This window comes from Falco punctatus (assembly GCF_963210335.1).
Source record: "Falco punctatus genome assembly, chromosome: 4".
Classification (NCBI taxonomy): Eukaryota; Metazoa; Chordata; class Aves; order Falconiformes; family Falconidae; genus Falco; species Falco punctatus.
The window spans coordinates 18,617,536-18,645,357 of NC_137583.1; the positions used below are offsets into that span (position 1 = coordinate 18,617,536).

General features: G+C 40.8%; 2 protein-coding genes across 5 annotated transcripts; one reads left to right on the plus strand and one right to left on the minus strand.

The window, feature by feature from the left end:
* Window positions 1-459: 459 nt before the first annotated feature.
* UBA3 (ubiquitin like modifier activating enzyme 3) lies at window positions 460-16,155 on the minus strand. Of its 4 annotated transcripts, none has more exons than XM_080383087.1 (18): window positions 16,092-16,155; window positions 15,914-15,955; window positions 12,887-13,007; window positions 11,812-11,892; window positions 8,736-8,818; window positions 8,077-8,157; window positions 7,398-7,441; window positions 7,045-7,109; window positions 6,043-6,198; window positions 5,817-5,919; window positions 5,205-5,318; window positions 3,690-3,743; window positions 3,226-3,262; window positions 3,065-3,146; window positions 2,055-2,155; window positions 1,861-1,924; window positions 1,687-1,741; window positions 460-1,246 (listed from the first exon to the last, which is right to left on the minus strand). In XM_080383087.1, the coding sequence occupies exons 1-18, from the start codon at window positions 16,109-16,111 to the stop codon at window positions 1,158-1,160; spliced, it is 1,392 nt and encodes a 463-aa protein (XP_080239213.1). In that variant the 5' UTR covers window positions 16,112-16,155; the 3' UTR covers window positions 460-1,157. The 4 variants fall into 4 exon arrangements, with proteins under 4 accessions (XP_080239213.1, XP_080239215.1, XP_080239214.1 ...); XM_080383089.1 differs by having other exon boundaries at window positions 16,081-16,140; XM_080383088.1 differs by lacking the exon at window positions 15,914-15,955 and having other exon boundaries at window positions 16,092-16,146.
* A 1,549-nt stretch (window positions 16,156-17,704) lies between these two features.
* Window positions 17,705-27,822, plus strand: ARL6IP5 (ARF like GTPase 6 interacting protein 5). Its single transcript, XM_080385329.1, has 3 exons — window positions 17,705-17,933; window positions 25,524-25,741; window positions 26,080-27,822. Exons 1-3 carry the CDS (start codon window positions 17,758-17,760, stop codon window positions 26,250-26,252), a joined length of 567 nt encoding a protein of 188 aa, XP_080241455.1. The 5' UTR covers window positions 17,705-17,757; the 3' UTR covers window positions 26,253-27,822.

Consider the following 27,822-nt stretch of genomic DNA (forward strand, 5'->3'; position numbering starts at 1 on the left):
AGGAGGCGGGGCCAGGAAGGGGCGGCACGGCGGGGTGGCGAGCACGGCCGCCCCTCTCGGCCTCCCTCGGCCTCCAAGCGCCAGCAGCGACCTCCGGCCCGCCGCTGTGCCGCTCCCCGCCCCCCCCCCCCCCCCCCCCCCGCTTGCATGGGGCCTTTTAGCGCTTCCAAACACGGGGTGGTTAAACACTACCCCATTAAAAACTGCAGCGAAGCCCCCCCCTTCGCTGCGGAGTTCCAGCGCAAGGCTGGAAGATGGGAACTTTAATTGCACTTGGTAATTTAAAAGACACGAGGTTTACACACAATTGACACCCCTCAAGTAAAACCTTGACTGCCAGCGAGCTATCCAGCTTGGCATACAGAAAGGCCTCTGACTAAAGCAACCAAACGATGCCCTACATTTTTTAATCGAGGTTATAAACACTCAGAATGCCGACTGACAAGCCACAAACGAAGGTGCCTTTATGACTTTTTATTAATAAATACCTTAACAGCACCAATGATCCTTGAACATAATCCTGCAATGCTGCGCACAGCAGCTGCTCGTGGACAGGGAGTAGACGTGTCCGTGTTTTCATGTACAGTTGAACGTTTTGTCCTTTTGTGTTTCCTTGTAAACAAAGTAATCTCTTCCATATTTAACACCTTTCATAAAATTAACCCAATCACTACCAAATAACAGGAAAACGCTCATTTTAATCTACAGCCCTCTTGTTTTTAAAGGTGACTCAGCAAGTGTACAGGAGTGCTGCAATTGCAAACCAGATCACTGTGGTTCCTTTTTTAAAGAGTCTGCTCTTTGCGTAAAAATATGTGCACACATGTTGAAAACAAGACTTATGGCCACCTTGGAGCTTCCATGTGTCTGCAAGTATATTAGCATTAACATTTTGACAACAAAAACTGGGGGGGAAAAGTGTACTCCTATACATCAGAGTTCTGTACATTGATAAGCATTTATACAAATATAATCCACCAAATATTGGCTTCTACATACAAATCTGAGATATGGTGATTCATTTGGATTACCTAACCTTCAACAATGCTAGTACTAACGTGAACATTTCAGGCTATTTAACACCCACAGAGGACGTTTGTTTTATGAAGTGGGTAGAGATTTCTCTCGCTGTATGTGCGGTTTACTTATGAATAAATTTAAGTGGTGAAATGCAGCTTGAATAACATAGTTTGTGGTGTAGTAACATCAGCAACTGCAAGTTCTTGTCCATCCACAAGCCCCAATTCTGAAACAGAAATAAAAGTTTAAGTACAGCAAAACGACGTGGTTTGTCTTTTTTATATAAATAAAAAAAAAAGCCACAAACCATAAATACAATGAAATAAAGCTGCAAACAGCTCACTAGGTAATCTAATACTCATCTAATTCAACCAGGAAACTAACAGACCTTGTCAAGAAATACATAGAACAAGTATGTTTAATCTACATCAGTTACCACCTTGCTTGTTGCAATGCCTTTCTCTGCATCTGCCAACACTTCACATTTAAGCAATTCAAAACTCATCCCTGACACACCTGACAAAGGTGTATTGCACATAAAAGGACAATGAAGCACATTCTACTACATAGTCCAAAATAAAGCTAAATATGCAATACAGAGGGATGAAACTGGCTTTCTGTTTAGAACAGTATCTTGAAAATCTACATGTGACAACTGTGTGGTACCTTTTAGTGTCTTGGAAAGATTTGGCCTTGTTCGTTCTTCAATTGAAGCTACTGTCTGAAAAAAAAAAAAAAGAAAAGAAAAAAAAAAAAGGCCACAGCATTTCCTTTCAAATTCAGGAAAGTAAATTTAAATAAATTAAGATTATTAAAGACAATTATGTATGTTCAGATTACCTGTAAATAAAGTGTTTTATTTCCCCCATACATAGTTGCTGTAATTGCAGGAGATTTCATTTGCCTATATTTAAAAAAAACAAACAAACAAAACAACAACCAGAGAATCAGGTAAAAATACATTTGGAGATTACCTATTTTAAATACTGAACTATCAAAAATTATCAAGTCAGTCAGAATAGCTGCACACTTACAATGAAGCGTTATTTGTCAAGTAATCCAAGATCTCCTGCAGTTTAGCTGATGGGGAAATCTCTATGTTTTGGGGAAGTTGGCTGCAGGCTGGACAGTTCTCCTACAACAAAGTAGCACATGAATACATGTTATGTTAAATGTGAATCTTAAAATGCTGCTAATAAAGTCTCAAAACTATTTGTGTTTGCTTTTTTAAAAGTTTTAGCTCTAGAAATATCAATACTGTTGCAAATATTAATTACAAAACCCAACTCTTCGTGAAGTCTGTCACTGTTCAAAGCAGCAAAGTGTTTATGAACTACAGATTTAATCTAACAAAATTTAATACTACAAACTTTCAAATCAATTTTGTCATAAGTGTATCTTTCAAAAAGAGGTTATGAGTCCCTTATTTTGTAAAAAACATTTCCCATATTACAGGGGAAATCTTCACGACTCACTTTTAAAAAAGTACTGTTTTCCTCTGTGGGTAGCATAGCAAAACAGTTGAGATACCAATGTGGCACCAGCAGACACCACAGAAGCAGCTGTCTGAAGGACCTCCCTATACCAGAAGCTACTCTTCCAAATACTAAGAAAACTTGGCTAAAGAAGCAAAACTTAAAAAAATATGCTATTACATATACTATGCAATAATTTTTGGTAAACCAACGGGTAGAAGAAAAGGTTTCACTACTAGGACATAAAATACAGCATCTGTTGATCTGGAGATTAATGGTCCTGCTACTCTACGTGGACAGTCTGACACTGTCATCTCTATTAGACTCCAGAACTACAGAAGCTAAAAAAACCCCCACACACACCCCCAAAACTCTTACATGCTAAAAACAATATTCCAGAGAAGTAGCAGACTAGTAAAATCATAGTTTCTGCTTTTAAAACTTCAGAAATATTATTATTCAGGGCTAGGGGCTCAGAGATTCAATACTGGGTTTCAAAAATACACACAAACTCCGTAAATTCAAGAAAAATCAAGGAAACAACCCTGCACGCCTTTAATGGCACTAACCTTTCTTTCAGCTTCAAATGTGTATGTGTATAATCCATCCACATCATTGAACACCAAATAGTTGTTAAGAGGAATGTAAGCACTGTAATGACAAATATGTTAGTGTTAATACATGCAATTATGTCACAAATCATGTATGTTATTAATAAGAAATGAAATACCTTGTGGCTATTTTAAAAACTTCAGTGGCACAAACAGCTGGAATGAGAAAAAAAAAAATTTCTTCACTTTCTAGCTCTACCTCAGAACATACAGACATTATTGCACAGAGTTGTACCAAAGAAGTGACAAAAGAAAAAAAAAATCAAGTATAACAATTTTTAAAGAGAAAAAGAAAGATCTGAAGGGAGCTGGCAGTTCTATGCATTAACACCATAGATTCCACACAAATCTGAGACTACATTAAGCTTATATACTGTGTTTTCCAACTATTTTTTTTCCTCAGTCTCTTCTACTCCCTCCCACAGTCATACCTAAGCTTAAAATTTATAGAGTCGCATCCAGTTTCTCTATGGAAAACAGAAATGACACTGTAAGAATCAGTCAGACCCCTTTAAAAATGACTGTTGCCTTACAAAACTCTAAAGTCCATAAAGCAGAAGTGAGATAAATTCTTTCAGCGTACCTGCAATTACTGCATTTGTAGAAGCTACTGCTGGAATAATGCGTTTAACCACCCCTGCAAAAACAAATGACACAACTTAGTCTTTTCCAAGAAACTATACTGAGACACAACTTTTAGCCAGAATAATTACAGAAGGGTGTACCAAAAGGTACTTTAAACTTTCCAGGAATTTCTGTAACAATAAGATAAATGGCCTGCTGTTCGTGCTGCTCAAGTACTTCGGCACTTTATTTTAAAAATGGATCAAGCACGTTAAGAAAAAGAAGGTATCACATGAAGAGAACTAGTGAACAAATTCTAAAAACATGTATTCTGTATTTAGCACTGAGTATTAATTTAAAACTCAGTTCTATTCCTCCTGTTCAACTGGAGAAATTCATAAAGGAAAGATGGTTGGGTTTGGTCTACAAGAACAGGCTTGCCAAACTGTACTGGGAACTTCATCCAACTCTTCTTATGAGCCCATCCAGTTAAAACAGCATAGCACATACAATGATATACAGGAAGATTTCCTACACATAGAAGTATGTATATTGGGAACAAGGAGGTTCACTCTCTTTTCAGGCCTGCCAAAAAGACAGCAAGTTCATTAAGTAGTCTGAAGTTCCTCTGGCTTCTTACTATTGGCTTGTATCCCTCCATACCTGAGAAAACATGCACAGAACTTTTATCTTTGCCTTCTGCCTATGTACTTTATAATGAAGCCATCTTCTAATGCTGAAAACTGTGCAGCCATTTGCATGTACATAATTATATTTTGGAATTGGAGTTCACATTTACCTTAACCAAAAAAACCCAAAAACCTACTAAAGAAGCTAGTATGAACTGCTGCAAAGAAAAAAGACTATCTGCAATACACTAGATGAAATCTAATGAAGATACAGAAAGAATCAGTTCACCCTTTTTTGACAGAAAGGCACACACTGAGGTCCAAGTGAGGCATTTCACGTCAGCATTTCAAAAGCATTATCAGTACTGCAAGTCAAAAAGAGAAGTTACACAAATTCTGGATATTCTGTATGAGATTCTCCACTTCTTTTTTATTTACTTAGTGTTTGAGTGGCAGCTTTCTGCACTTGCATTTGAAGAGGCATACACAGAAGTGAAGAACAGATGCTACAGCCTTAACCAGCCTGAACTGGCATAAAGTGCTGCTGTTGCTAAAAGAGGCAATCATGTTCTTTTGTTCCTGCTCTTTGACCCAGAAAAAGTGGTCACAGTGTAATACAAATTGTGGAGCTGCTCCAGGTTAAAAATAAAACGGCAAAAAGAATGTTCAGTTTTGTCCCAGATAAGTTCCTCTGATTCATCATGAATGCCTAAACTTCTGATTCATCATCAAAATATTTGTGCTGGCACAGGAAGCAAGCTGCTTGTTTCTGTTTTAAGGTGTTAAGGGAGGAAAGAACTATTTCTTCCTCAGCAGAGCTGCTAGCTTAGTCATAACAAATACAAAGAATGCCAATCCAGCCTAATTACAAATGCCACAAACTCAGTGAAATGCCATACCCTTACCTTGGGTGAGTCTGTATGTAACACCTTTAATATTAAATTGCGATGCTCTCTCTAAAGACTTCTGGTAAATCCACTGTATATGTTCAGGATCATCTCCATCCAGCGCAACACCTTCTACAACAAAGTTAAGAATTTACAGGTAAGTTACAGCTATAAGAATTCTTCAGAAATGTAGCGTTCTTTTTGTCTAAAAAAAAAAAAAATCCTTTGCTTTAACTTTGGTTAAAATGAATACCCCATTAAGCTATTAAAATGTGACTGTTTAAATAATCAAAATATAAATTCTACAAACATTGTAAATTTTAACACATTCTATATACAAACTACCTTAACTTCACAGATTTATAGAGCTGTTACAGGTTACATTTTAAGTCAGGAAAGACACTGTGAGGTATGAGGGAGCAAAACACACTAACAAATATGGAACTGAAGAGTGAGCTGAAGAGAAAAATCCATCATCAGCTTAAAGGAGGCTTAGAATCAACACAACAAAGAGCCACATATGTTAAAAAGTAGGATTGTTTTGTTAAAAGTAGCTGTGCATACCTAACTCAAAACAAATGAATTAAAAGGAGAAATGTCCATTTAGCACCAGTGCAATATACTAATTACCTCCAAAAGGTTGCTCCTTTGGCCACTGCAATATCCTGACATACTCAATACAATGCTCTGGTAGTCTGGGCATAGATGCAATAGTACACATGGGAAAATTGACCTGGTGCAGGCAGGGGAAGAAAACCAGGAGAAAGCATGTAATACATTATATATAGTACTAGGAAAAGAAACAAGCAAATCAGAGGAGTAAAAAAACCCATGAAATATTACTGGTTGCAATTACCTGTGGTGGATAAAGCTCAAGTGTGCATTCAACACATGCTGTCATACCAGGAATAATCACACGAACGTTTCCTTTAAAACCTTCAGTCCCTCCATCTATTAAAGGTATGATGGAGCTTGGATCCAGTACACCATCTTCGTAATGTAAAAATGACATCTAACAAATAAAGGGGGGGAGGGTGTGTTGGTTTCTGTTTTATGAAATATTCTTTTTTTCAACAAGTTGCAGGAAGAATAAACAATCCTAAGGTTTTTTATTCTTAATGGTACACAAGAGTAAATGCTTAATATACAGTTTATTTGAAAGGCACATAGTGTATAAACCACTAATGTGTCAGCGCACAGGACTTCATCTACCACCTTCATCCTCCAACTCCTCCTCCCCTTCCCCTGTGATAAATGCTATTATTTCCTCATAGTACACCAGAACAAATGGTTGGTTGGTTTGGCAATTTGGGGGTTTGATCCTTGGCTTGTTGTTTTGGGTTTTTTTGTTTTTAAATACTGGTAAATACTCAAGATCATTATTTTATAAACAACTTTGCAGTGATAAAACCACCTAGTTCAAGGACCAGCTTTCTGCTACTTTGTAGCAGCGGGATTCCAAAAGATGTCATTTACAAGTTGCAGCAGGGTAAGTACTGTTTTGGATAATGAGAAAAAACATTCACAATGGGAGCATCCAGACAGGCTGTGGAACTTCCCTTCTTGTATTTTCAAAAGCTGACTGCACAAGGCCACAAACAACGTAATCTCACTTTGAAATTACCCCTGCAGGGCACTGCACAAATGTTGGCTAACACTCCTCAAGAAAAAGGCCGGTAAGAGAGCATGCATTTTATCCTGTTCACAAAAAGAGGAAAGAAAACAGAAATAGACACAGAAAGCTGTGAGTTTAAACAGCCCTGATTTCATTTTAATGACGCATTCTGCACAAATCTGTTCAATTTTAGTTATCTATACTCAAGGAATAACCAGGTTTTAAAGAGACCAAAGACTTTACCAGCATGCCATTTATCCATCTTCTTGCAATTATAGAGTCCAGCCCACAAACAATAATATGAAACTCTAGAGGGGGGAAAAAAACAGTATTTGAAGTCTATACTAATGCATACTTCTTAAGACAAAGTATTCTGTCCATAACAGTCCAGAGGAGCTGACTAGTCTAACTATCTCCCCTAGATTACCTATATGACAGACGCATTTCAATTTTGTCTATTTGTTACTTCTATTTCCAGTACGCTGTAGAAGACTAAATTAGCAATCTCACTACCAGGAAAAGCAGTGAGGAGCAACAACTGCAAGGTTCCCCTAAAGCACCAGTGGGCATTTGGCAGGCAAAAAAATACCACTTACGTCGATAGAAGCTTTCATCCATGTCTTGAATCCTTTTAAAATATCTGAGTGTAAGCCCAGTAAAGGAAGATATTTATAAAGTAGTTAAGTTTACTGTCTTCTATTTGCAAACATAAAAGCCAAAACATTATCTAATTTATTACTATAATTTTATGTGACACTTTTTGAAAAAACTAAGTGATTGAAGGATTTGAAATTCCCATAGCTGTAGCATCTGACCAAACAAATAAGGGACATAATTAATAGTCATACACGTAAGAAGGCTCAGCAGGCAAACTATTTAGGCACTCAAATATATGGTCTCACAAAGTCCTCCATCACTAAGTGTTGTCCTATGTTTATAAACTAACGTCTCCTACCAGTACATACTCAAAACACTCTGGTGAATACATCTGTAATTCTAACATATAAGTGAAAATTTGAATATTGCGTTTGAATAAAAAGACTCAGTGGAAACGTACAAAAAACTTTCTTAAAGCTTAATCTTCTTTCCCCGTGCATATTTCCTGTATGTTAATGTCACTAAGAAAGAATTCTTAATCACCAGCTGAATGAATCTGTTCTTTATTGCACGAAAAACATAGGATGGCAGCAAAATACTTTAGATAGTCTTACCACCTACAGAGTTTTGTAGGTTTTTGGAAGCCTTCAGGGCTACTACTTCTCTATAAAAGGATACGCTACAACAGCACAGTTGGGAATGCGGCTGTTCAGGAATTCTGCTGCAACTTCTGCTTTTGGTCGCCCCACATCCTTTGGTCTGGGAAAAAACCGAAGTAATTTGAAAGGCATTATTTTAGTAGATTGAATCTTTCCAGACTCTATGCATTGCAATACTGAATTAAGTGACTAATTGTTATCGTAGGACAATTTATTGATATGGATAGTATTAAGGCATCCCTGTGAAGCATCAGATACGAGAGCCCCAGAGTTATCTAAATATGTCCTTGTAACTACAGTTACCAGCGCCAAAAAGAATAATTAAAAAATCCAACAAGTTATCATTTTGCTTGGGAGAAAAGGGTATCAGAAAAATTGATATCTCAATCTGTGTCCATTATTCTTTGGTGCCACATTTTCCATAGTCATTAGCTGTATTTGAATGCTATGGAATATATGTTAATTTTCTTCATGCTCAAACTATGACAGCACAGATCTCAAAACCAGAGGGAACCACAGGCAACATTTAGTTAATTATGAGTACTGCTGTGATCTGAAAGTTCAGTCACCTTTAGCGACAACTTGTTCAACCAAAACAATGATCATATTCACATATTTTTTTAGGCACATATAAAAAAAAAAAAAAAGTGAAAGCCGAATTGTGAAAATACCACTTACCGAAACAGAAACTGTCGGTTAAGATTAGAAACATCTATAGTATCCATGTCAATAACATGGATCTGTCTAAAGCCAGACAATGCCTGTGAAAAGAGATAGCCAACTTCATTTAATAGGAAATTAAATCCTTACAGTGCTCCAGAACTCATTCCACATGCCAAAAAAGCAGCCTTTGGAGGAACAAAGGTATTTGCTTTTCATTCCCTGTGCAGACAAGTATATTGGCATTCTTTGTTAAAAGAATGGTCTTTGCTGGGCTGCTAACAGATGGAAACACTAGTATTTCAACAGTCAAAGAAAATGTTCTACTGAATGCAATATTGCTTTAGCCTACCTAAGCATAACACAGGGAAGCCAACAGTAGACTGACCCATTAGGGGAACTTTCAATACTCCCTCACAACTGGAATAAATCGAAAGCATTCATTGGGAGGAAAAAAATGCAGAATTTGAATAAATACCATAAGCACTTCTTTGCTTGCCAGGAATAGAAAAACAGAAGTTTAATTCCTCTACAAAATTAAGTATTTGAACATTCACCATTTTTCATAGTTGGCCTAAATGAGTCTGGTCTATTCACCCTCAAATCACAGTTCAAAATAAGCCAGCATTCTTCACCATATTCAATGCTGGAACAGAATGCAAACACAAAAAGTCACCTCACTATCTAAGAACATGCTAAACCTCTTGCAGGAGTTCCACCTGATCTCTGTATGCAGGAGATCGCTACATTTGGCAAATAACTTTAAAGGAGAATTGTTTTAAAACTGTACTGTGGGTCTGATCTGATAAAAGTAATAGCATCTGTCACACACAAAAAACCAATGTGAATTGTGTTTAAAGGGAAATAAATGTTGTAAAACACTGAGATTAGAAAAAGGAAATGTGTTACAATGTTCTGAAGTGACTCCAAACAAATTTGAGTCCTGTACCCCAAGTTTTTTTCTTTTAAGACTGAATCTTGACACATATATATATATATGTAAAGACTTTCAAACTTTTCATTTTACATTTTCTGAATAAACAGAGCCATCCCATTCATAGCAAGTACTAAAAATGCTGTATCGGGAAACTGATTAAACAAATGAACAACAGGACTAAAGTATCCCACAATATGAATGAATTTCTCTAAGAAAAGCAGGAAGAATTTCTGTATGTCATCTTGGATACCCCTGGTGCTGAACAAACGTTTTGTTTCATTGATAGATGTTCAGCTTTTGCTCAATATTATCACAGCTGACTGGGAGAGCCTGCTAAAGAGAAGAGCAAGCCTGGGACATCATGAACATACAGATTGAAGTCTTTATCAAATTTATATTTGTTGTCCCAAAGACATGAATCCATGTGAAGAGAATCTAGATTTACTTATGAACTTACCTTTCTGAAAATGATAAAAATAAATCATGATAACTTAAAACTTTTTTTAAGGGATGGGAACTGAGCACACACAGCAGACTTATGAAGCCCCTTATTCCATACAAATCCTCCTTCTCAAGGAGCTATCAACAGACTGAATTTGTTATGTCCCAATAAACCCATAAAACAGTAGCTCTGGGCTGAGGTTAAATTCACCAGCACTAAATTCCCAAATAAAGAAAATTGCCTTGGAGCTGTCATAGTCTCTTCAAGTAAAATCCTGCTTAAGCACTGCAGTAACAAACCAGCAACCAGAACAAGAGTATACACAAGTGCTGGAACTAAGTTCCTAAGATCTGGAATGCGTGGCTTTAAATGGGGCTACTGATTTATCAAGCATCTCAAGCTTGGAGGTAATCTGTGGAAATACTGAAACAGCACTACATAAATTCTATAGTAAAATAACACTTATGCGTAAGCGTTGGTATAAAAGAAAGAAAATGTTATTTCATAATAAGTTATTATATTAATCCACACATTTTCCAGGGAATCCCTAAGGACAGAAATTCTTCTTATTAAAAAGAAGCATGGAAAAGTAATGTATTAGTCTAAGCTACCAAACCCAAATAGGATGGCAACAGTGATACATTGTGATAAATACGAGCATCTGTGAGGATAAAAACCACATTAATAGGATAATTACATTCATACACATTTATTGGGTAAAGGTCTGATAGCAAACGATCCCATGCATTTTAAACACTTTAAAATTGCTTTTCAGAACACATACTTGAGAGAATCCATTATAAGCTACAAGAAAACTACAGAATACCTTCTGGTAATCTGTACACCAGAGAAGTACTGTAATATTCCTTCCCTGTTCTTACACTATTGCCTATTCCTCCTTAGCCATTTCAATACAGAACAGCGTGAACTGGCCTGACTCAGTAAAGCTGCCATTATACAGGTTGAACTCAGGAATACAGATCCAACTCTTGAGTGTTCAGACTCTGCAAACAAGCTCCAATTTACTGATTTTGAGTAACCAGAAAATCTAAGAGCCACTACTTGTGAAGGCCAAACAGACATTGAAGTCACCATAGACAACCGTAAGTCTGGCTCTACTAATTTCACTATGAAAGAACAAAAACAATTCCAGCAATTCTAACCTCATTTCAAATTAATCCAAAGATGTAACATAAACTGAAATTAAATTCAGCTTTGATTCTTAATACTGAACTTTGCACTAGCTACTTAGGGCAGTTTAAAGTATTGCTTTGCATCTGAAAAGATACATTTTAGCCACTGTATTCCAAACAATACTTCCTTGTATCATTATGAGCATGACTTGTTCATGGTTTCCCTCATTTCCCTAGATCTGGTAATCAGGGGAAATTACTAACATTAGACCATACGCTGCAAGTGAATTTTTGATTGCACTTTATAAACAGCACCATGTCATCCCTCATGACAAACTTTGAGATAGCTAAATAAATAAATAATACATAAGGTATTAGACTACCACCTGTCAAGCTTATTAACAAAGTGTATTCTTCAAGTATATTGTCTGTATCGTCATGTATTTTATACATTTTCAGGAGAACTTAGAAATTTAGTAGCTATATACAATCAAAAATGCCAAATTAGCAAAGTAAAAAAGATAATTTCCTCAAGGAAAAGAAGACGACTCTAGGAATCAAGGGTGAAAACTGAGTAATTACCAGGTTTTTCAGGAGTTCGCATCCTAATCCTCCTGCTCCAATAACTAGTACTTTACATGTGCTTAACAAAAACTCAAGAGCCTGTGGAAAATATAAAACAAAAAATTAATACACTAAATAGGAGAAAGCACAATTTGTCCTTTGCTTCATAACCCTTATAAATATGTTACCATACATTTTCAGTGCCTAGTAAGTTTCACATAAAACAACCTAGATCAATAAAACAGTTTGTGCTTGCAGGAGTAATTACATATCGGACTTTAACCAGCTGTTGAGTTAATGCAGTTCCTATATACCAATTTACAGAAAAGTAAGATCTCTGTAGGTATCAGTATTCTCTTTAAACTCATTTTAACCATAAAAAAAAAAGGCCCACCCTTATAATTATTCGGTTTAAGGAGTTAATGTTTTCTTCCTCCAAATATTTTACCGATACATAATAAAAAATAAATCTAAACAGGCAGACAACATTGCTGGCCAAAAAGAACCCAGATTTTTAACTATATTAACTGCTTTCTGTGAACTGTTTTACTAGACCCCAGCCTCAAACTAGTAAATAACAGAACAGTACATTAAAAAGGTAACAGTAAACTGTTTGTACAGAATTCAACTGTAAGGTCTGAAACAAAATGTACCAAAAAAGGAAAGCAGAATAATTAATGGAGTCTAAATTTTGCTTTTCCCTACTAAACATCTTTCCCAATTCTCCTAGTACTCATATTAACCTCAATCCCTTCTTTAAGTACAAGAAATTCCTTACTCTATCTCATTATTTAAAAACAGAGAGACAAATGCTGCTATTTTTCATGTGGAACTCAAAAGGCAGCATAATTCATATGTTGTTGTATATTCATATATACGATGACAGCAAACTTGTAGTTGACAGTGTAGAAATACAAGTTTATAAATAAGAATACAGTATGCCCTTCTAGAATCACAATATTCAATTGATTAAAATAAAAGCTTTTCATGCAGTTTTAGTATTCATACACTGCTGGTGGTCAATTCATGAAACTGTTTACATTAGTTTGCAACACACGCTACAGATTTTTTATTTAAAGTAAGCATTTCTCACTTGAGTGCCTGGCTCGAAATCAGGATGTGTGAATGGTCCAGATCGCTCGAGGAACTTCCTTACATGGTTCCAGCGACCTTCCCAGTCTCCAGTGTCCCCACACCCACCATCAACAGCCATTCTGCACAGAACACAGTAAATTCAGCTGCAAAATCATAGAAAAAAAGGCACACCTCCAAAATGTTTTTTTTTTCCTTATATATCTTAAATATACCTAAATTATTGACCATTCATACAAATGCATTGGCATATTCTTTATGCATTTAAGTTACATGCATGAACATTTGCATGAGTGGGTTTTATTTGTGGAACTAGAAAGCAATAATACAAATATGCATAGAAGGGGAAAACCCCAGGCATTTCAATAAATCCCACTGATTTAGCTCTGTTACTAGTAAAAGTTGACCTGAAGTTAAAAAAGGGTCTAGCCTTTTTGCTTTTATTTCCCTCCTATTTCAAGACAGAGGTTATCCCTTTAGATTTTGAGGGTGATGGTTTTTTCATCAGTCAAGTATTGTATCCTTTTTTTGGCAAACTTTTTAAGTTCATAAATTGTATTCAGAATTATCAGTATGCAACTGCAGTTGCAAGGCACTGAATAAGTAACAGTAACATGCCCCAACATTGTCCTCTGAATCTTCATAGTAATTTATTTAAACAAGAGTAAAAAAAAATACAAATCCTGAATGCTCTTCACCCTCAACTGGAAGTAATACAATGTAGAACATCCCCATTTTTCAGTCCCCTCCTGAGCTTGTCAGTGGTAGCAGTCTCACTTGGAGAAAACAATGTTTGCAATTATCTCTTTTAAATTTTCAAGACAGAATTTTATATCAAAGACTCCACTACCCTTTTTCTGCTTTTGCAGGTCACTTTTAGTAGTACATAACTATAAATTTAACCTGTTAAGAGACTTACTGGAATAGTTCAAAATCAGCTTTCAAGTAATTTTCTAATGTAAGCTCATCAGCTACACAGAAAAAGCCCTTCTGCAACTGAGCGCACTTCCCCTTTTTAAATAGGAGCTCCGCTCAATATATATTATGAACGATTGTGCTCTACATTAATACAAAACTAAGCTTGTTATGAAAGAGCTCTGCCACTCCTGTGTATGAAAGGTTGTGTCATCATTAATAAGAAGCATTATTAGCTTCCTCCTATGATGTAATATGAAGAACGCCTGTATCAATAACCATTGGGTAATGTTCAGATTTTATTATTACTACCTGGTGATTCATCTCAAAATAAAAGGAAAATGTAGTGAAAACGCCTAGACAGCAAATGCTTTTATCCTCACATAATTCAGAAGATGGACAACACAGTACATCTGTAGTAACTTTAACTTGCAGGCAATTAATTTTGCAAAAGATTTTCAGTAACAAGGAAAACACTGAACTACAGGAATAAACACATCATAATTTGCCTATATTTTGGCTGCAGCTTGAACTCATTCCTGGTTAAGTGTTGACTTTAGGTAAGTTACTGTATTAGCAGTTAAGTAAAATCTACAAGATTTATTTGAATTCATAAGTCTTTTGACCTTTGACTTGCACTTTTGTACCTCCCCCAGTTTTCACAGTAATTTGAAAACACATTATTTTGGGAAACAGCATGAAGAAATACAACACTCCCTCTGCTGAACCCTGGGCTCATCTGTTATATACCAGTTTTCAGGATGTGCATTAAGCACTAACTTAAGCAAATAAAATAGGTCAACATACATCCCAATGATTACTTCATGGATAACACTAGGAATTTTAACTTTTCTGGAAGTATGTACAGAAACTATGCTTGGTGACATTAAGAACAACTTTTTAAACCCTTTTATATAGTCCATATAAACAGCCACTAAGCAGCAGTAATCCTTTTCTGTTTAGATATGTATTTTTCTTTATATGTGATAAAATGTAACATCTAGTTTCACTTTTGACATTATACTACGTTTTGGTTTCTACTGGGTTGGACATTGTGGAGATCTGAAAAAAAATCAATAACTCAACCTAAGATTTTCTGTTTAACTTCAGATACAGGTTTTTTTAAAGTATTTATTTTTGCGTTGCTACAGCATTACCAGGTATCGGTATTATGAGAGTTTAACAAAATTCTTATTTATTCCATCAAATTAGTTTTAAATTTTGTTTAAAATATCCGAGCAGCACAGTCCTTATGTTGCTTTAGGCCCAGACTTTTCCCTGCCACCTCCCCATGTCCAAAGCTTCATGCTTTTGAGGGACTTCGCATGCACCCTCCCCATCCAACATGCCCAAGGACTTTTGTGACCCTCACCCCGACACACACATGCACTGCCTGCGAGTCCACCGCTCGTGCAGGCAGGTCTGATTTGCGATCTTTCGGAAGAGGGACACAAGCAGATGGGAGTAATTAAGGGATGGAAGCAGATGAGGTTAAAGATTTCCAAGCATTAGTTTTCAAGGCCATTAAGACAGATGTGTAGAATTTAGGGTTTTTAATAAGCAGAGGCAACAGTTCTGTAGCCTGAATTTTTAATTTTCAGCCAAAATTTAGTCACCTGCTTCTAGCCTAAAGGCCCTCCCCAGGTCCCTGACCGGCAATGCAGCTTTTTCCACTCCTGTCACAAAGCTCTTCAGCACACCAGCCTTTACTCATGCGAAGCTCCAAGCCCGCAACTCCCATCCCCGCTCCGGGTGAGCCCCTTGGTCCTCTCCCCAGGAGATTCCTCTTCCCCAGTCCTTGCTGATCAAGCACCCTTTCGCGTGCCCCCTCCTCACACTGACCGACCTAACACCTTTCCTCCGGCTCCCGGTCCCCGCCCGGGCCCTGGCCTGCGCCACCCTCGCCCCTCTCCGCCTGCCAGGCCCCGGGCCGGCCATGCACGGTCGCCCCTGCCAGCGGGCCCCGCAGCCCTGAGCTAACCCGCAGCCTCCTCCCAGCCCACACCTTTTCTGCGGGGCTGCGGCTCGCCCTGACCTACCAGCCGCCCCTCAGCAAGCGCTGCCTGCCCCTGCCCCGGGCCAGGAGCCCGCTCGCCCGCAGCCCCGCACTAACCCATCCGCCAGCAGCTCCTCTAGCCTCCTTCTTTTCTTCTCCCTAAAAGAGAGAGAATAAAAGAAGGGTCAGTATCGCGCTACAGAGACCGGGGAGGAGGGAGAAGGAACCCCGGGGCCCACCCGTCCCCGGGAAGCAAGGGAAGGGACGGCCGAGCACACACATACAGGGCACTTACGGTTCCTCACCATCCGCCATATTTCCCTCTGCTTCCCACGATGCCCCGCAGCGCCTCTATGGGCGGTGCTTTCCCAGAGCGCCGCCACTGTTGCAGGCCTATAGAGTTGGGGAAGGCGGGATAGAGCGTCCGCCAGGGGCGCTCATCACCATGGCAACAGGGAGGCGACACTACCACCCCTCTCGGACCCCACCGCTCCCCCTGAGCCCCGATGGCCGCGGCCTCGCCTGGGCCAGAAAGCCTTCATGGAGCCCCAAGGGGCAGCCCCAGCCCGCGGAGGGGACCTGGCCACCTCCCTCCCTCGGCCTGGAGCGCCCGGCCGCAGGTTCTCCCTGTGCCCACTTCCCTGATGCTTCCCGGGAGCCTCAGGGGCACAGGCTGTGGCCATCGCGGCGGGCTGGGGCATTAACTCCTTAAACCGAATAATTATAAGGGTGGGCCTTTTTTTTTTATGGTTAAAATGAGTATAAAGAGAATACTGATACCTACAGAGGTCTTACTTTTCTGTAAATTGGTATATAGGAACTGCATTAACTCAACAGCTGATTAAAGTCCGATATGTAATTACTCCTGCAAGCACAAACTGTTTTATTGATCTAGGTTGTTTTATGTGAAACTTACTAGGCACTGAAAATGTATGGTAACATGTTTATAAGGGTTATGAAGCAAAGGACAAATTGTGCTTTCTCCTATTTAGTGTATTAATTTTTTGTTTTATATTTTCCACAGGCTCTTGAGTTTTTGTTAAGCACATGTAAAGGGAAGGCTAGAGGCCAAACGTGGAGGGGGGGGCAAGCCTCAGGCTGCGCGCTGCCCACCAGCACACTGCCTTCTCCGCCTGAGCTGTGTTTTCGGTTGTTTTTTGTGTTCTCAGCGTGCCCTGGGCAGAGCCCAGCCTCACAGGCCGCCCTGAGAGCACACACAGGCCAGCCTCTACCTGCCGGAGCCTCTGCTCTAGAGCTGATGAGAGGAATGGTGTCTAAGCGCAGGGCGGGAGGCAGAGGAGCAGGGCTGCAAAGGCTGTGCGTCAGGCTCCTAAACTATAGGAATCCAAATCTTTCCCACTTGAGCTGTGAGAAGCAGCTGCCAACCTCTGCTGTTGCGGTGATGCGTGGCTTGCTGCTGGCCTCCATTTTGAGAAGGGCTTTGTTGCCCGCCACGGCGGTCCGGTGAGGCTGGGACCTCGTGCCGTGCACGCGTGGACAGCGTGTACCGGAGCCGTGGGGAACAAAGCACCGAGAGCAGCTGCCCTCGCCTGGGCTGCGGGAGCTCGCCCCGCCGCCGGGGCTGCTGGCACCGGCCGCCCCCCGGGCCGGGGGCTGCCCCTCGGGCAGGGCCTCCCCGCCATGGCTCGGCACCCCCAGCGCCCCCTCGGCCGGGGCAGCCGCTCCGCGGGCCCCGCCGCGCTCGCACCCCGACTGCCCGTCTCACAGCTGACGCAAGCCGCGTCCGCCATGCGGTATTACACGGCCGGCATCCTTCGCTGAGGGAACAGGGAGGAAATAAGGGCTGCGCACCGCCCGCGGGCAGCCGCGCCGCGCCCCCCTGCCAGGCCTGTGACGGGCTGGCGGCGGGGCCGTGCTGGCGGCGGGGCCGGGGCCGGGAGCCGCCCCGGGGCGGTGCCGCGGAGCTGCTGGGCCTGCGCGGCGGCGGGGCGGCGGCAGCCATGGAGGTGCAGGTGGCGCCGCTGAGGGCCTGGGACGATTTTTTCCCCGGCTCGGACCGCTTCGCCCGGCCCGACTTCAAGGACATCTCGAAATGGAACAACCGGGTGGTCAGCAACCTGCTCTACTACCAGACCAACTACCTGATGGTGGCGGCCGCTGTCGTCTCCATCGTGGGGTCAGTGCGTGGGCCTCGCCGCTACTGGCCGGGGAGGGCCCGGGGGGCGGCGAGGCTCGGGCGGGTGGTGCTGCGCCTCGGGTGGGGTGCTGGGGGTGATGCCTTCCTCTGCCTCTTCTCAGACCTCCGATTCACCGGGTGCCGCTTAAAAAAGGCCTAGTTACACCTCCCTTGTGGAAGGGGGGGCTTGTTAGGTTCGGGGTAGGGTTTAGGATTCGTTTGTTGGGGGTCTGAGCCACCTGAGGACTCCCCCGTGCCCCCCCATGGCAAGCCCCCTGGCCCAGGGGAGGGGGCTGCAGGCACCCAGCTTGTCGCGGGGCTGTGTGGCAGGTGTCACCGCTCTGAAAAACCGAGCGGCATCCTGTGCGGTGATGTGTGCTTCCTGCGCAGTCTGGCCAGTGTGAGTGCTCAAGCTGAGATAAGCTTCACTTTTAATTAAAAAAAAAAAAAAGAAAAAAAAGATTAATTTGGCTCTGTATTACAGTTCTAAGCTTATGGCCAGGGGACAGAGCAAGCCTTTTTTTTTTTTTCTGAGCTACAGCATGTTGAAAACCTTTAATATAAAATAAATAAGGCACCCATTCATTTCATCTTGGTGGGCAGGATTGAGACCTTCGAGGCAATACCATCTGCTGGGATGATGTTCTGTCAGGCTCAGCTTTCCTGAAGAGAATTAGGAAATAACCTTATAATCATGTTTTGAATCAGTGCCTGTGTGACTCTTCTTCAAGTTTTGCTTTAGGGTCTTTGGTCAGAAAGCTCTTAAGCAAGACACGCAGCAGAGGCTAGCGGTTAAGCTTTTAATGTGGAAACTGGAATACTCCACCTTCACAACAAACAATGCGCAAATGCTTAAATTGGAGAATTGCCCAGCCACCAGGCCAGAGTGGTTTGGGCTGAAGCGCATCTTATCTTGTATGATGCAGAGATTTAAAATTCTTCCCTTAAATATATATATATATTTATTTTTTTTTTTATTAAGCAGTCTGCATTGTTAGGGCTTCTAAACCTGTTGACCCAGCATCTAAGTTGGTGAAGATTCTCAGTGTTGCAGAGATCTTTGGCCTGTGCTCTGTGAAAGTATAGGCTGAGAACCCTGCTTTTTCTTCCTGATGTATATGATGGTTAGAGGTTTGGCATAGCGGCATAGGCTTTCTTAATTTAGGTCGGGATAGGTTGCAGTCAGCTAAATAGACTACTAGACTGGTAAAATGAGATTACCACCTTGGTCTAAACTTCTGTGTTCATCTGTCCTTGTTTAGCAGTGGGATGCTGTAGCTAGCTATCAATGAGTAGGTAGATCTTAGTGGCCCTGGAGAGCAGTGGGACAGCGCTTCTCCCCGAAAAGGTGGGGAAGAAAATGTCAACAGTTTTGATATCTCTGGCTGGAAAGCTGGGATGGTAGCACCTTTTACTAAGTCTCCTAAATTATGTCTTTTGAACGCTGATCTTTTTTTCTTCAGATCAAGGCTGGTATATATCCCACTTATTTCCCAGTATTTTGCTGGGGTGGGAGGTGGAGAAGGAGGGCCACAGGAGATGAAGATTACTATCAGAACTGCAATTCTAATATCTTAACACTAACTGGTAACCCTGTGAGTTGAAAACTTATGAATGAGGCACATCTAGAGTGGGATCTTGCTCTCAAATATTCTTTTATTGCATGTCTTAAAGCCTTTGGTATATGATGAATCTGATTCTTCTAACACTGAAGTAAAAGAGGACAGGAGAAGAACTCTAAAGGAAACAGGAGAACACTTCAATAGAGGAAAAACTATCAATTTCTTTCATTAAAAAGATTTTTTTGCCTGGCCAGACTGTGGTTTTATGAGAAAGTTATAGAAAGTTCTCCTGATAAATTTAAATTGATGACTAAGTTGTTGTCTTATGCTCCATTCTGCCATGGGCAGGAATGCCTGAGTGATAAGTGATGAATCATGGCTTTTTAGGAACTCCAGGGCTGTATACAGGCCTAAGGGCAGGATTATTGAAACTGCTAATGTAGTGGTCTTCCTGTGATCAAAACTAAACTTAGCCCATGACCAACTCTACCTGTTGTTAAACCATCTAATTATATAGACAGACTTGTAATGCAGAGATGTATTTTCAGCTACTGTAATACCTGGTAGCTGTGGTGGTGCTGGGCTGACATGGAAATTGTAGCCTAGAGCTTTCTTGATACAGGAAGTACAGTGCTTATTGCCATGGCTTCAGTTTACTGGCTCTTGTTCAACAAGGTTGACCTCTCCAGTCTTTTACCATCTCACTACAAGGTACTGGAATAATATTACTGTGAACGTAGTGGAATTGTAATGGTCTCTACATCATCATTTCCTCGCCTTTCTTCTTCCATTTGCCTTCTCTGATAGCTACTGTTACATGTAAATGATCTCTGCTTTGCAATAAAGTAGGTTTTACTTTCAGCCTATGGGACTAGATAGAAGATAATAAATCAGTGAACAAGAAACTAAAACTACTGAGTTAGTGCTGCTCTTCTAATGCAGGCAGGTGGTAGCAGCCTTGTATCTTCCACCCTCCCTGCTCTGCAAATTCCTTCTCCCTGCTCTGCAAATTCCTTTAAGAATTAATCTGGACTAGTGTGCTTGCCCAGCCCTGCTGCCTCCCCCCCAGTGTGTTGCAGTAGACTGCTGATGAAAACGAAGATCTTCACTAAATGAAATTGTGCCCTTTCTCCCAGTTGTATAGGAACTGGACTGCCTGTTCTTACTCTGAGCCAAGGTCCTGCCGTTGAGTGCTGTACAGATATTTATTATTAAAATCAGTGCCTCCCACAACAGCTTGCAACTCCCCTCAAACAATCATGTTTGTTTAATAAGTGGAATTTGTCTGTATTTTCACCTACTCCAACAAGGCTTCTCTGTCTTGCAGTTCAAACTTAACTACTTAAACTGAACTAATTTCTTCTAGGCCTTTGTTGCCATGTGCTTGCTAAAAATTGGTTTCTAAATCTAACAGTATTATAAGCTGTACTGGATTTCAGAGTGCCACGTCTAGGAGAGTCTTCAGCCTCTTTGGGCATAATGTCTTCCCTGCAGCTTGAGCTTTGATGTCTCTTTCCTTTATCACTTCTTATTTAAAACACCAACTGCCCATCTGCACAACCCCAGCAATCAATGTGTGTGGTTGTTTTGAGTTTTCTTTCTCCCCCCGCCCCCCGATCACTACCCTAGCTGACGTGCTTGCAGTGATTGCCTTGCCAACATGAAGACTTCAGAGCAGCAAAATGCTTAGTTTCTCTAATGCCTAATGAAAGATTAAGCACGAGCATGCAAAACACATTGCTTTAAAACATATGTTGCATCATAATGTTAATACATAGCTTCATAAAGGTCTGGCAATTCTGAAGAAATGAATCTGTTTCCTGTTCTCAAAGCAATGTAAGTGAGCAATAGTAAGTAAAGAAGCATCATTAAATCTGTGGATGCTGAGGGCTGTCACCTGGGACGACATGCCATATATAGTTTTTAAGTGCTGCTTCTAGCTACATCTGTATAAACTCAGTGAAGCTGGAAGTATGGGAAGAGGAGACTCAGAACTTTGAACTTATTTAAATCAATACAAATGAGGAAGGAAGCATTTAAAAGTTCTAACCTGCCCACCACTTGGAACATGATGGAGCAAAAGGTCTTCTAAAAGGGAATTTTCATGCTTATTGTATGTAATGGCCTAACTGAGCTGCTTCAAGTAAAAAAATGTTCTCAATGACTGCAAGTCTGATGCTTAGTGCCTTTGTTCAGGCTTGCCTGGTCACGTGCAGAAGAAACAGATGTGACAGCAACTGCTGAATAATCACTCTGAGACAGTCATCTAAAATGGAGATGACTTAAGGATGAAGCTAGCTTGCTTTTGCTTTTTATGTGGCTATCCTATTTCTGGGCTCATGCTGCTAGAAGCTTCTTGTCTCACACAAAGGATGCATCTTGCCCTTTTTTTTTCCCTTACGCTTTAGCTGTATATTCTCTCAGTAACCGCTCACTTCTGCTATAAGGCTGCGCACAACTGCAGATAGGAAATAACCTGACAAGAAGAGGTGATGTAGTAAGTCACTGGAAGCAGAGCTCTTTGGGCTTTCCTTTCTTGTGATGCATGAAAAAGAAATGTCATTTTTATACCAAAGAAATGTTAATCTGGTAAATATATATATATATATATATATATATATAAAACCCCATATTCTGCTTTTTCTGCCCAGAGGTAGCTGCCAGTACTACTTCCCACACAACTGCACCCCCAGCTGCTGGCATCTCAGCTGTATTCTGATACTACTTCCACAGATAGTGTCCAGTGGGGACATGTGGCACAGGACAATGCCTGTGTCCTGCAGCAAGGCAGGATGTTTAATGTTCTTTATTTTTCCCATCTCTTTACTTTGTATCAAAGCAGATGTTGAAGGAAACGTGGTGTCTGAAGGGTGGTAGGAGTGTGATTGCATGTCAGCCTACAACACTGCTGGAACTGAATCGAGGTGACAGCTTTTTCTTGCCAGTTTGTCCCAGCTGTAGTGAAGGTCGCAGCATCCTACCAGGGTTATACCTTGTTCATCACAGACAGCAATGAAGGACATAATCTGGTTAAGGTGCTCTGGGTGACTAGCACTCCCAAAGTGCTATGTAGTCCTGCTGTACTGACTCCTTTCAGGGTTGCGAAAGTCAGTGGTTTTCTTCTCCAACCCCAAAAGAGTTTTTCTTCCCCTAAGTCATCTGAGCAGTGTAAACTCAAGTTACCTCACTGCTGCCATGCTAATAGTTCTGTGCATTACATTTTTAGGTATTTGAGAAGTCTCATAAATCCCTCATATAAAGGGAATTATATTTAGAAGGTATCTTGTAACATACTTAATGGCTGGTCACTTACCTTGTCTCCGCAGCTTTGAAAGATTTCCAGCCTGAGCATGAATTTGGCATACTGTGTTCTGATCTTTATGTAAATAAGATCAATATCAATGTTAGTGGTTCCAACTATAACGTAACTTCTAGGGCTGTCATACAGCCCTTTTTTTTTTTTTTTTTTCCCAAACACTAGTGTTCTAAAATAACATGTCTGTGTTTTTTCCTTTTTAGTCTTTAGCTATTGTGTTAGCGAGAGCAGTGTGCCAACAGATCTGAGCAAAACTGGATAATGGAGGTCTGCCTTCCTGAAAAATGGCTTGGCTGGAAAAGAAGCTTCTATGTACAGATTTCTCAGAGAGTCTTTAGATAGTGCTGTGGGCGAGTCAAGCAATAAAGGGGAGCTTGGCATATGACACCCTATCCAGTACTGTAATCAAGAGTACTGAAGTCTGTGGACACATGGCTGATAATTTGAATACCAGTTTTTAGTAGCAACTGCTATCCCCATCTGTTTTCATGTGGCTTTGAGTGACTTCATGTGATACTTATGTTCACTGTTTCCTTGTACGCGTTGGAATGCAGCCCACTTCAGAAAACATGTAATTCAAATAACTTTCCCCAGGGAAGTGGGATCTTTTGAATGCTTTTCTGCTCCTCCCCCCCCCCCCCCCCCCCCCCCCCCCCGCCCCTTCATATCCCTTACAGCTAGTCAGTTACACAGAACCTGTGTAATACCAGAAAGTGTTATAGAGCAGAGAAGTCTTTGGTCTTTTCCTCATAAATATGGAGGCACTGCTCTTCTGTACCAGTTTCTGAGGTTGTAATGAAAGTAGAGGGAAGGGTAGGGAAGATAAAGCTTTGAGAGTATTTATTAGACACATGAAAAATGTAGAGCAAAGCTCTGCCTAGCCCTTTGTTACTTGCAGGAGTGTCGTGTCCATAGATTTGTGGTGACAAAAAATTGGTTGCTCTGAGTTGTCTGAGTAAGTTTGGTCATTTCTGCTGTAAGATAGGTGTGATGTGGAGGTAACTTCTACTTTTAAGAATCTCCTGTGTTCAGTAGTTCCTATGCAAGCCAGTCACTAGTGCAGTCCAGTCACCCTTCTCCTGCTGCAAAGGAGCACAAATTAAACTGATTTCCTTCCAGAGCAATGCTGTTCACATTTTCCAGCCTGGAAACTTTAGATTGACAATTCAGAGCTAAATATATTCTGGCTGGCTACAGGGAGTGACTCAGATGCAACAAGCAAGTCTGCCCTATCACCACTTCCAAAAAGCCCTGTTGGCTTTTCAGCATGAGTAGCAGAAGCAGGTGGGGAACTGGTCTGAATTTTAATCTCTTTTCATCCAGTTGTCCCATCTCTTGTTGGCACAACTGACTTGAAAGAGTCAAGAGCCAGTGTCTGCTCTGAAGTAATTCTTGGGGGTTCTTCCTGCTCTAGGAAAATACTCTCTGGCACTACAGGTAGAGTGTTGGCATACCAGTCCAGCAACAAATTTCTTCTGCCTGTGCCGGATGTGAAGCACAGACCACAAACCATAGCATCCTCCTCAGCAGTGGGGTGGAGTGGTGAGTCATTGTGCCTGTTAGCTTTGGAACAGTAAGACTGACTGCAAAGCCTACGAGAAGAAATCTTGACTACCTCTGGCTTTATCATGGCAGTTATGCTGCTGTTGGTTGTAACAGCTCAGAGCCCTCAGCTGCTGTAATTAGATCAGTGCACGTACAAGCAAGTAAATCAGAATGTACATGAAGTGACATAACTTATTGCTATACAAGTGAAATATAAGAGAGCCTGGACTTTGTGCATGTACAGAAACAAACCAAGCAAATTTTATTGCTGAAAGTCTGACTCTAAACAAGCTCTAAATACTTTGGAAGGTGGTTTTGAGCAGGTGATGTTCTTGCCCTGGTCCAAAAAAGGGACTTACTGTTTATAGTCCAAAGCTGATCCACTTGATGGCTTGGTTTGCTTGGTAACTCTGATAACAGTAATAGAACACAAACCTCAGCAGTGACTCTTGCCAGGCCTGGCTCTTCTTCCTACAAGACCTTTATCCCATACTCCGGTTCCTTCTGACTCTCAAGGCATGCTTCCTTGAGCCTGGGCTTCCATCTGTTGTGCTGATGGTGGTAAGCTCCTTCTGCAGGTACATAAAATTATTATATTTGGGTGTAAACCAATAGAAAAGTTAAATAAGAAATAGTGAAATAACTTGCTTTACTCAAGGTTTTCCTACCTTACCCATTTTGCAAACCTAGACAAGATAATAAGAAAAGCTAGTTCATCTGAAGGCCTAGACTGAGCCTGGTTTTGGTCGTGCGTAGGGAAAAGAGCAATCCCTTAAGCAACTAGTTACCTCCATCTGCTCTTGGGATTTTCTAACTCTGGGTCTGATATCGACTGAAAGTACAGGTAAGGGTCCTAGTGATAAGTACTTCTGTTGATGAGGTGCTGCAGGAATTCTCATTATCCCAAGCTATGCTCAGGAAGAGAATGTAAAGACAATGATTACCTGAATTCACTGCTAAGGCTTGTTCAGTTGTACTTGCTGCTTTATTTAGCTTCTGCCTAAAAATCTGAGGTTGATAAAGGTCTTGACAGCAACAACTGAGTTTTTAATGCCTTACCTTCCTAGTAATGAGTTACCAGTGAGCTAGATGTTTGCTATATGGACACAAATCATGAAGGCTCTCAAATGGGGTGCACTTTTTTTTTCTCTCCCCTCTTCTCTCCAGATTTCTGAGTCCCCTGAATATGCTTATTGGCGGTACTGTGGTGGTGCTGGTGTTCATGGGGTTTGTGTGGGTATCACACAACAAGGATATACTCCGCAGACTGAAGAAGCAGTACCCAACCACATTTGTAGTGGTCATCATGCTGTCTAGCTACTTCCTGATTTCCTATCTGGGAGATGTCATGGTGTTCATGTTTGGGATCACACTTCCTCTCCTCCGTAAGTATTTTTCCTCTCCTCTGGGAGGCTAGGGCCATGTGACTTGTAAGTCTGTAGACTTGTAAGACCTGTAGACAGATAAGTCTGCAGAGTCTGAACTGGTGGTTGCCTTTACTATCTATTTAAATGATCCCAAAACAAAACTGTGGGGAAGGGGGCACAAAACAGCACAAGCCCTCTTTAACGTTATTATTAAATGGGTACCTGTGGTTACTTAGGCAGTCATTAAGACTTCTTCCAGTGATGTCATGGCATTAGAGTGTATCTTAAGATGAATGCTGCAAAAACTATGCATTCTTTGGGCATTAACAATTAATAAGTGTGTTTCTGTCATGCAGTGATGTTTGTCCATGCTTCTCTGAGACTCCGAAACATAAAGAACAAGCTGGAGAACAAAATGGAAGGAATAGGCTTGAAGAAGACCCCAATGGGCATCATACTGGATGCTCTAGAACAGCAAGAGGATAGTATCAACAAACTGGCTGACTACATATCTAAAGTGAAGGAGTAAGCAGCTGCAACACAGCATTTTTACCTGTTGCAGGAGTGTAGTTGCTATTTACTATTGTTCAAGCTTGCTTTCAGTTTGTGTACAAAACAGGAAATGCACGTGGTACAGATTAATAGTTGCAGGATACAGGTATTCCAAGCATCTTCAGGGCTCCTCTGAGAACATAAGAGCAGCAACTTTTTCTATTGTATAGCAAAATGTTCTGGTGTTTACACAAATACATACTAACTTAAACGTGTTTGCTTGTCTCTTCTTCTGGGGGGTAGAGGAGGAAGAGATGGAAACCTTTGGAATGCAATCTCTTAAACTGTCTTGTAGCAAATTTGTCTATTAAAAGTAACACACGTTTCATCTCAGCTCTACAAGGTGGCAGTTTAGCAGTTTATGCTGGGTAGCACCCTCAGGCTGGCATCATTCAAGGTGAGCTGGAATGTATCAAAAGTAGGTATCTCTTGCATCCTCCACATCCCTCACTCAAGTGGTCTGTATTGAGACCACGTTTGATAGCTTAACTGGCAAGCAGTAAAACTGTGCAATACTTGTAACAAATATGGGTTCCTGTCCTCGCCTCACATTCCTCCTTTAAGCAGTCGGGAAACAGTCTAAATAGATCTAAGCATGAAGAATATAGCTGGCACTGTGCCTCTGTCAGTTCCAGTAAAAAGCACCTTTGGTCTCTTTAAAATCTTGATATAGAGGAACCGCTCCTCTCTGCGGGAGTCAAACTTCCTGCATACTAGTGTACTGTGGCCAAGCATGGGAGAAATAAAAAGTTTTCAGATATGTTGGATGATCTAGATTTCTACCCTATTGATGTTTTTGAATACTGCTACTTTAGGACTTACCTTGTTCTGCTTTAGTCTGTATAGGCTGTTTTGTAGATGGAGGTGTATGTGTGTTCTTGAGCGTGGGTTATCTTTTTCTTTCTTCTGAACCAGAATGCAAAGGTATAAGTAAAACATGCATCTCACTGACTCTGTACTTCTGACACCCTTCAAAGGAATAAACTGGATTTCAGGTTTACAAGTAAAAGCAATAAATGTCAAGATGCAGTTCTTGAAAATCCATTTCAAATTCATGAAGATATTTGCCTGTAACAACCAAAAGTGGTGTGGGGGATTCTTTTATATATATATATTTTAACTTAACTGCTGGCTCTGATGGAATAATCTTGATAACAGGAGCTTACCAACAACAGGGAGGGAAAAAGTTGTCCAGGTGACACTCCATTTCAAATGTTCTTGCATTTCTCTTTTCTAACAAAGTAATTAGTTTAACAAAAAGGCAAGGATCCTTAAAGTTGAAGCTTTTATGTAACTTACCATGCTGTTTCCATAGTGAACTCTGTAGAAATCTGAACATGTCATTCCATTAAGTGTTAAAGTGATCAGTATTTATTGAAAATGTCTGTATATTCCAGCTGAAGAGTCAATGGGCTGTTCCTCACTTGTAGCGCATGGTCTTTTTTGAAAACTGTTTCCACACTTAAAGAACGTAGTAGCTTATGACTTCATCATTACTGTAGAATTTTAAAAACTGCACAGTTAAAAATAAATTCTAATGGTGATTA